General features: G+C 37.8%; 1 protein-coding gene across 1 annotated transcript; it reads left to right on the plus strand.

Moving 5' to 3' along the window:
* Positions 1-9315: 9315 nt before the first annotated feature.
* LOC112913746 (olfactory receptor 5H2-like) lies at positions 9316-10469 on the plus strand. Its single transcript, XM_025990619.2, has 2 exons — positions 9316-9749; positions 9974-10469. Exons 1-2 carry the CDS (start codon positions 9316-9318, stop codon positions 10467-10469), a joined length of 930 nt encoding a protein of 309 aa, XP_025846404.2.
* Positions 10470-10712: the final 243 nt, after the last annotated feature.

The raw sequence follows: 10712 nt of genomic DNA on the forward strand, positions 1-10712 counted from the left end.
AACTCACCTTAATATCTGTTCTCCTTTCATTAAAATGACACAAACTGCATAGATTGCATATTGGCTCTGTGTTGATCAGTGTTCAGTTTTTGAAGCTATACTTGCCCTAATGTTTAAACGAGTTAAGAGGAGACTACAAGTAAATAACTATGTGTATATGTTAAAAAATATAGAAGGAACTTTAATCAAGTGTTCATGACATAAAAGTTATTAAAGGTAAACAAAATACTTTACATGTTTGCATTTCACTGTGGCTTTGTAAATGCATTAAGCACCGTAATGGGGTAATTTCTCTAATGAGAACCTGAATATGATATATTTCAAGGCCATACAGCTCTGCCATCTGAAGACTCCATCAGTTTTTTCCACAGTGGGGTCAGGGTTATATTTGGGTGAACAGACACTAAACCATATAATGAGAGACCATATTTCAGGTTCACCTCTGCGTTTCCTCTCTCACCACTGATTACTATCACCATTCTGGTGGTATCACTGAGGTCCTCCCACTAAAACTGCTCAGTTCTGACATTTGCTGTCATCTTGTTCCTTTTTCTACATCTTGTTGATAATCTCACTTCCAAAACACTGCTGTCAGATATTTCCTAATAAACAGATATCTGACTAAATAATATCCCACTTCAATAATTGTGTATCATCATATCTACCAGATGATACATACATATACATGGTATACACATCTATAACTTTACAATGCACATGCTCATACATGTAGATTCCCAAAATGAATAATACGAAGATATCTAGATTCGTATCATGGAGATTGTGTATTTCGTCTACAGATCATATATTAGCTTTGTGTTGATTTATTTTAAACATTCTTTTGCAGTTATAACTGCCCTAGTGTTAATGATTTTAGGTGGGAGTACAAATAAACATCTAAAATACTTGTGTATGTGTGTTCACATATACTTTTGTTCTCCCTAGCATTATTTGATTCAGCCCCCCAAAAAGAGACGTTGATTCAACTCTGTAATCTCTTCCTCCAAAATCATTCCCTCATGTTTTATAATTCTTGTTGAGAAATTGAGGACAACATTTCCTCGACTGTGCACAAAGCATCGACACACCTAGGAGGCAGATAAAGACCAATCAAATCTAGAATGGTATTTCTCAGTCTGAGCTGTAGACTAGAGTTCCAGGTAGGGCAGAAACTTAGTGGTATATATTAGGTATGTATGAACACCTCTCTAGCCTAAACTCTCTTTTGTCATTCCTTTTTCTTTAACGTAACGGTTCTTAAAGTTTACTTGGCCTGCAAATCATCTGGAAGGTTTATAGTAACAAAGACAGATGGGCTCCAACGCTAGGGATGCTTCTTCAACAAGTTTAAGCTATTGGGTTAGGACCATTGTTTTTAAATAATCAGTGAAATAAAGATGTTTTAGATCAATATATTAGACACTTGTTAAATGCGGTTCCCACACATCTCCTATTCGCTACTGAAACAGCACTGCAAATATTCTAAAGATTTCCACTGTCAGTTTTGCACTTTAGTCTCCTTTTGGGCAGCTGGGTGCAGATTTCAATGGGGCATTTGCTACAAAAGATGAAGTATTATATATGTTTCTATAACTATTCCTTGAAAGTATGATTAAGAGTAATGATCACCAAAGTCCATTGTTTCTTGTTAATGAGTCTAGTGGTAAGAATCTGTCTTCATCAGAAAATTTGTCAAGCTGGATCAATATTTGGACTGTCACTCTCAACAAGATTTTACATGCACGGTAATCCTCATGATGTACTAATGCAATGGTACCTCCTCTTAAAAGATACCTTCTAAGATAGAGTTAATTGAGGTCAACAGCTAATGACTGCAACAAATTTCCCTCTCTTTCTCAGGTAAACAAGTCACCAAACATCCAGCTAGTGTTTGTATTGGATACTGCTCTCTAGGGCACAGAACCAACAATACATATACATGAACAATATATAAAGAGACATTTGTTATAAGATATTGGCTCACATGATTAAGGAACCTGAGATATCCCACAATCTGTTTTCTGCAAGGTATACACCTAGGAAAGATGATGCTGCAGTGCTAGAACCTGATAATAGCAGAAATGGTGGACAGTATAGAGTCCATCCAGTTTGAAGGGCCTGAGAACCAAGAGCACCCACGGCTAAAGAAAACAAATTGTACAAGTCAACCAATCAGGCAGAGTGAATAAGACCTTCCTCTGCTTTCTGGTTCCATTCAGGCTCTCAGTGGATTAGATGATGCCCAAAAGCCCCAGGGAGGGCCATCTCCTCTCCCTAACTTATAGGGTTATTGTCAGGACAGACCCTGACAGATAACAACCAGAAATCACATTTAACCAGGCATCTGCAATCCTGTGGAGTGATCAAAGTGGCATATATAAGTTGGCACCCATTTACAATTTTGAAAATATATAAACTTCAAGTAAACAATATATAAAAAATATAAACAATTGCAAAGTCATAATTCCACCTGAGACAACGATGCTGTGTAAAACAGAAATGACTTCACTCCAATCCATGGAAATGGACTAACGTCTTTGAGCAATATTTACTCTTCTCCTGATATCTGGTAACTTAAACACTATGGTGTATAGTTAATGGTGTCAATTAACTATACGTAATGACCATGCACTAATTATGCATTTTATGTTACATGATAGGAGAATATGAGTGGAAAGAATTTGAAGATATTTGCTATTCATATATGGATACATATATACAAATAAATCAATATATGAGTCTGTATACAAACACACATAGCACACAAACAAACACACACATATATATTCTTACCAAACTGAGGAGCAAATTACTTATGACAATTACAGTCCTCAATTCTGTAAGCACAGCTATGGTCATAGCTCGTGTTCACAATTATCTTCTCCACTACCCTTTCCACAATCCCTTTTTCTAAAACAAGCATCTCAGCTGGTCAGTTTTCTTGACCAGGTCACTCTTCTTTACATTCAGTCCTTAAATGTCAAGCCAAAGACATCCTTCCTCAACAGGTTTGTTGGAGCTTTCCAATGACCTTAATTGTAGGGAATGACCCAACTGAGAGAGGCCCTGAGTGATGTGAATTTCAGACATCCTTGTCCTCATCTCCCCTGTAGTGCAATTTCTCCTCGGCATCTCACCAGCCAGCAGAGTAGCTTCCCTCTTTGCATGATGATGATTCAGAGAAAGAAGGAGCACAAAGTGGCCTATTGCTCATCTACTTTCTCCTCAACAGAATCAATGTGTGTGGCTGGTGGAAACATTCCTCCTTCTGGCGGTAAGACAATTAGAACAGCAGAGCAAAAAAGCTTCTCTCCTTCTAGTAGGCAAGAAGTCCACAGTAGTTTCTGCTTCTTGATACCAAGTCCAATTACCTTAAGTGACCAGTGTGATATACTACAGGAGGGAAAGAAGATCAGGATCCTTGAGAAATACTTGCAAATCATATATCTGGTAAGAGCTGAGTATCCTGAAAATATGAAGTATTCTCCAAATTGAATAATAAGAAATATATAACTCCCTTTAAATTTGCAAGTATTTCAACAAAATTTCGGTAAGCAAAATATAAGAGTGTCAAACAGGGACACACAGAAATATGGTCAATATAGTTCATCATTGGGCAAATGCAAATAATGACCACAGTGAGATACCATGACCCATCTATGTCAATGATTAAAACAGAGGAGACTACTTACATTAGGACAGTAATACAGACGTTTGTACTCACAGGCAACACAATGAGTCAAGAAATAATTACACAAAATTGAAGGGAGAATTTAATTTGACTCAAGTGTGGATGATGTTGAAATTATCTACCCTTTTGCTGTGATTTCACAAGGGTTCTCTTTTATCTCTGTGGTTTATTTCTCCTCCTTTTTGGCTTTCATGAACAAATTCTAAGGATACAGAGTAACTGATTAAGGCCTCTATCAACCTATAGAGCCTTTGCTTTCCTCCTCACTGCCAGTGCCCACATCCTTTGTGGAAGTTCAGCTTTTTCCTACTCTTCAGAAACCAAATCAAAACGTTACAATTTCTACTTTGTAATATTTTGACCTAAATAACATCATTATTTTCTGAATGAGCATTTATTGTCACTTGTCTCTCACATCTTACCAACATGTTCAAAATATGTAACTGGTTTCACTTAAAAGTGGGGTAATACAAAGTGCCTGACCTAGCCTCCAGCCCCCATGTGATCCCAACCATGCTGGTCTTTCTTGTCCCTTTTGGCTCCTTCTTGCTTCTATTCGCAGGCCAGCTGCAGCTACTTCAACCACTTTGTTTCTTTCCCCAATGATCCTGTTCTGAGATCATCTAGACCCTCGAATGATGGAAGGTCCTGGGGTTCGAAAATGTCCAAGGTATCACTTTGTTGGACATGAAGATTCTCAGGCATCTTCCCATCAAAGGTTAAGTTTCATTTCAACGGAATATGCCACCGCCCAGTGTGGTCCTTTGTTTTGGTTTTCCTTTGCTCTTTTCCTGACCTATGGCAAGTAAATTGTCGCATGTGTGTTCAGATTAAAGTGGGAAGTGCACTGTAGGTTTAGCACCTCAGCTGCAGTTTGCATGACGATTGACCACTGTGTTTGAGTTTAGCCCCTGAAGGAGGTCCTGAACTTTAGCCTCATTAAAATCTTGTTGGTTGACCAGTTCAGATAGGATCCTCCTACTCAAGGCATTCAGAACCTCAAAATTTTGAGATAAACTGAAGTTTGCATTACCTTGTCAGAAGTGTCATCTGTCCTGGAAAATAGCAGCAAGAAAGTGCAATTTCTGTTGCTAAAACTAGCATGACTTTTTGTTTATGATTAAAGAATCTGCTATGCCCGATGGGACACCTGGACGTGTCACACATGTTCCAATCTACAATGCCCAGAAGAGCAGCTTAGTTTTGTCCCAAAGGGAATCCTTGAGCACTATGACGGGAATTTTCATTCTTCGTTCCTTCCCCTTCTGGCAAGAACGCACAATCCTATGGGCTGGGTCTTGTGTTTGAAACAATTTGATATACATAACCATTTGGTATAAGTTTTCCTGAGCTTGGTAGAAGAGCCTCCAGACTGAATCAGTGTTGCTACTTACGTGTTGTCATTCCGGTGATAGTTTGTATTTTTCTACTTTAGAAAGCCTAACCTTGAAAGAACACTTCAAAGAATATTTTTCTAATTTTAGAAGATACGGGTAAGAGGAAAATGATTTTTACAATATTCATTATTCTTTATATGTAGAGTCAAAGCATTGTTACAATAATTTTACATGGTGGTTCCAGGGGGCCCAAAAGCCAGGTGAGTGATAAACAACTAGTGAGTAATTTTTACCTTTAGTTTCTATAACCTAGATAAGCAAAAGAGCTGTGAGACTGAATATTCCCCTTACCAAGGTTTTATTATCTAGTAGCACAGCTATAATGGCATCATAAGGTAAATATTGTTGAACTCCAATGTTAATTTAATCTTCATTTAAACATACTTTCATGATTCCTACAATCAAATCTTTCTGGTTATTCTGATGAAAGGTCCATTATGTTTAACTGATCATATTTTGTGATTCAGACTTTTAAGGTAAGTCACTGACATATTATCTCTACCCTTTCTTCTACTTCTCACAATACTTCCATGGACTATTTCACTTATGTGTAGCAAAAATTGATAGTAACTGCTCCTTCACTGTTCTTCCCAGCATATATGGCTTAATTGATACCAATACACAAATTCACCTTGAACTATTTCAATTACTTGGTGATTTGAGGTCACATGAAAGAAGTTCTAAATAAAATCGTTTAACAATTGCAATCGTTGGCTTCGGTTACTTGTATCACTGTATTCCAGTCCAGTCCAAGGCTCAATTTTATTCTGCTAAGGAAGTGATGGAAAAAAGTGCCCTCAAGTAAAACCATAAGGATTTCTAGGATACATTACTTCTAATTATTTTAATAACAAATATAAAGCAACTTTTAAATACAAAAAATGTTCAGGCAGTTCTAATATATTAATGAACAGCACAAAGTTGCAAAGTAAAATTTGACCTGAAATCTCTTGCATACATATAGTACACAGGAAAATAAAATTTGAGCAAGAGAAAAAGACTCCCAATGTTGACAACTCAAAATAAAAATCAAGGTTAATGTAGAAATTAAGCTACAAATTCTGGGAGTTCCCCTTTTTGTTTTCGATTGCCTTATTTCTGATAAATTTTTTTAAATTTAAATTGAATTAGCCAACATATATAACTCATTAGTTTCAGATGTAGTGTTCGAGAACTTCTCTCTGATGCATTCTTAATCCTTCTTTTCTTGTCTTTCCCACACTTTTCCACTTATGTGTTGGCTATTCTCTGCCTATTTTCTCTTCCTCCGTTTTGTGATTTTTTCATCCACCTAACTTCTCCTTCTGTGGTCTTCTTTCTTTTCTTACTGCCTTCCTCTCCTCTTTTGAACACTTTTATTAAATGATATAACATAAAAATATATTGTATTTGTCCATCTGGAGCAGACATATACCAACTGTCCTCCTCATTCCTGGCGGATTCAGTGCCCTTTCCTTGGTCACTGTTGAGCAACTCGTTTCCCATTCACTGCTCATTATTCTCTGGCCTCAACTGCATCACATTCCAGAAATTGCTCTCACTAAAGCCACTGCAAATCTCTCAGTCTCCATACTCAATCACATCTGTTCACTCTTTTCCCAGCAGAACATGTATTTTATCAACTGACACCATAACTCTCTTTGTCTTTTTTGAGTATCTTTCTCTCTTTATGTTCATGACATTCATCTGTCCTGCCTCCCATCTCTTCTTGATCATTTTGCTCTGAAAATCCTCAGAAAAGGATTTTCCTGTTCTCTCTCTTTTATCGCTGTCACTCAGAGCTATTAGTTCCATCAAGGAATGATATTTTAAATGGATTTTCTGTAACACAGAAATGCTAGGGATTTGAAGGATTCAGCTGGAATCAAAATGGGCAGCAACAGAAGGAAGCAAAGCAGTCTGTCAATAGTAAACTCACGTCCCAACTTTTGTTCCATGAGGGTTGCTGTCACTGCTGCTGTGTGGGAATGCCACTGTTCATATCAATAGTATCATTAGTGCGGGTGCAGGATACATTTGCTGGAACCTTCATATTGTGCCTTGGCTACCTTAGCAACTCAAATTCTGTTTTGCCCTTGTACCTTTTCCTCCCTCACTCCAAATTCCTAATCCAGTGTGGCTGAGTGTAGTTTGCCAAAACTACATCAAGTTTCCTCACTCTAGTTGTTAGGGGGATAGAAAGTCAGTGTATATAGCCCTTTGGCTCCCAGATTGGGTGGCAGATTTTGCTTGGCACCAAGATTATATGGTAGAAAAGAGGATCAGATTTGCTTTCTAAAATTGACATATATTTTCCATAATCATATTAATATGCTTTTGTCATTTTTGCTACTCACCACTCTCTTCACTTTATGTATTGGCCAAAGGATAGGTCATATACGAGTATGACCTCAGCTACTTCAATGACTTCCAAGTCATTATATGTAGTAAACTCATGCTACAAATTATATACCCCCTGGATGTTCAGAGGACACTCTCTCTACAAATGGGCACTGCATCCTAACTTTCATGAATTTTTAAAAATCAGATTATATTTTATGCACAATGTTACATTAGTTTCAAGTGTACAACACTGATTATACCTCATGCTGTTCACCACAGGCGTAGCTACCATCGGTTACCTTTCACTGCTACTACGGTATCATTGGCTATACTCCTTACGCTGTGACTTTACCTCCCATGACTTATTCAGTCCATAATTCAAAGACTAAATCTCCCACTCACTTTCACCCACTCGCCAAGCCCCTCCACATTTCTCCCCCATGGCAATCAAGTTTTTTCTCTGTACTTTAGGTTGAATCTGCTCTTGTTATTTATTTGTCTTTTTCTTTTAGATTTCATATATAAGGAAAATACAGCATTTATTTTTCACTCTGACTTATTTCACGTGTGTAAATACCTCTAGGTGCTTCCCTGTTATGTCAAATGGCATAATTCTATCATTTTTATGGCTGGATAATATTTCACTGATGTATGGTGTGTGTGTGTATGTGTGTGTGTGTGTGTGTGTATCTATTTGTCCATGAGTGGACATTTAGGTTGCCTCTCTACCTTGGCCACTGTATAAGGCTGCAAAAAACATAGCAGTACATTTATTTTTTCAAATTAGTGTTTTTGTTTTCTTTTGGGTAATGAAATCTACCCAGTTACCAAATGACTCCTCTGTTCTTCCCTGACTTTCTCTTCACCTCCAGTGTGCCACAGAAGTGGTGTCTCTACACTCTGAACTCTTCCATTTCTGTCTTCTTCTGTCCTATAGAAGAAGTCTTTTCACCCATGGACTAGTCACATCAAATGTATTTGAATCAATTGAGAAGCAAGTGTAAAATGCAGGTTATAGGACTTCTTTCTTGACCCACTAAATCTAATTCTAAAGAAAGTTTCATAATCTATATACTCTGAAAAGCTGCTCAGAGAATTCCAGTGTGTAATCTGTTTTGAAAACCAGGAGACAGTAATAACCTCTTCCTGACAAGTATTTGTGACCACAACTTCACTTCCTTACTGCCTATTTCCTTTCTTTATTAAAAAAGATTTGTTTATTTACTTGAGAGATAGAGGAGGAGATAGAGAACACGGAGTGGGGGGCAGAGGGAGAGGAAGATTGACTCTCAGGCAGACTTGCTGCTGGGGGCAGAGCTTGACACAGGGTTTGATCTCACACTGAGACCATGACTTGAGCCAAAATCACCAGTCAGACTCCTAACCCACTGAGCCACCCAGGCACCCCTGTGCAACCGATTTTCTATACTACTATATATTCATTTAAAAATTATCCCAGTCTCACTCCCTTATGTTTTTGGCACAAGCCAGTTGCCTAATGGATAATGTTCAGGATCCCTCAAGTGTTATTCAACTCTGTATTACCCAGGCTCTTCAACCTTCTTTTTTGTTCACCACTACCCACCATGTCCTTGACCAAGAATTTCCCTTTGGTACTCAATCTGATCCCATAGATTTAGCACTTACATAAAATTTCTTTCCTTTTCCCAGTTCTATTCATTATGGGTATTCTTTTTTCATTATGGATATTTTAAAAGTTGATATAATTGCATTAATTTCTAAGCCCTCAAAAGAGAGTCCGCCCATTACAGAGGTAACACACAAAATTGAGAGAGGATTCTGATGTGCATAATTTACTTCAACACTCCTCTTCATATTTTCATGTTGTAAATTCAATGAGTTTTTCCCATTACTGTTTCATCTCAGGCAACACCTGGTGAGGACATGGAAAGGGAAAATGCAACCTTGTTGACAGAGCTGATTCTCACAGGCCTCACATATGAACCACAGTGGAAAATCCCTCTATTTTTGATGTTCTTGGTTATCTATCTTCTCACCATTGTGGGGAACCTTGGTCTGATTGCTCTCATCTGGAATGACCCTCAGCTTCACATCCCCATGTACTTGTTCCTTGGCAGTCTGGCATTTGTAGATGCCTGGGTATCATCCACAGTGACCCCCAAGATGCTGGTCAACTTCTTTGCCAAGAGAAAAGTGATCTCTCTCTCTGAATGTATGATACAGTTTTTTTCCTTTGCAATCAGTGCAACGACAGAATGCTTTTTGCTGGCAACAATGGCTTATGATCGCTATGTAGCCATATGCAAACCATTACTTTACCCAGTGATTATGTCCAATACACTGTGCATCTGGCTGTTAGTTTTGTCACTTTTATTTTTTATTTTTTTTTTTAAATTTTTTTTTAATTTTTTATTTATTTATGATAGTCACAGAGAGAGAGAGAGAGAGAGGCAGAGACACAGGCAGAGGGAGAAGCAGGCTCCATGCACCGGGAGCCCGACGTGGGATTCGATCCTGGGTCTCCAGGATCGCGCCCTGGGCCAAAGGCAGGCGCTAAACCGCTGCGCCACCCAGGGATCCCAGTTTTGTCACTTTTAGGTGGACTTCTCCATGCCATAATTCATAATGCTTTGTTATTCAGACTAACCTTCTGCAATTCCATCATAGTACATCACTTTTATTGTGACATTATACCCCTGCTTAAGATCACCTGTACTGACCCTTCTATTAATTATCTGATAGTATTTATTTTTGCTGGGTCAATACAGATGTTCACCATTCTGATAGTTCTTGTCTCCTACACACTAGTGCTCTTCACAATATTAAGAAAGAAGTCTCTACAAGGCATAAAGAAAGTCTTCTCCACCTGTGGGGCCCATCTCTTATCTGTTTCCTTGTACTATGGTGCTCTGGCCTTCATGTATGTGCGACCCGTAGCTGCACAGTCAGAAGATCAAGATATGATAGACTCTCTCTTTTACACCATCATAATTCCTTTCTTAAACCCAATTATCTACAGCTTGAGAAACCAGAAAGTCATAGATTCATTGAGAAAAACATTAAAGAGAAATTCTTAGAACTCAAATTCTTCCTCTAAATAGTAGGACTAAACAATATCCCACTACAATAACTTTTCATGGATTGTCATACCATTATATTATATGGTATACATATCTAGAACTCTATATATGCATATACATATATTTATTCATATATGTATATGTATAAAGTGAATGAAATATAAAGGTATCTACATACATATGAAGTAGATTGTACATTTTCCCTGCAGATAATATACTTGCTATGTGTTGCTTAGTTTG

Source organism: Vulpes vulpes, chromosome 1 (genome assembly GCF_048418805.1).
Source record: "Vulpes vulpes isolate BD-2025 chromosome 1, VulVul3, whole genome shotgun sequence".
NCBI lineage: Eukaryota > Metazoa > Chordata > Mammalia > Carnivora > Canidae > Vulpes > Vulpes vulpes.

Bases quoted from the DNA above. Each gene is read 5' to 3' on its own strand.
- LOC112913746 (XM_025990619.2), top strand. From the start codon at position 9,316: ATGGAAAGGGAAAATGCAACCTTGTTGACAGAGCTGATTCTCACAGGC. The intron at 9,750-9,973 runs AGTTTTGTCACT...CCCAGGGATCCC, and splicing joins ACACTGTGCATCTGGCTGTT to AGTTTTGTCACTTTTAGGTG.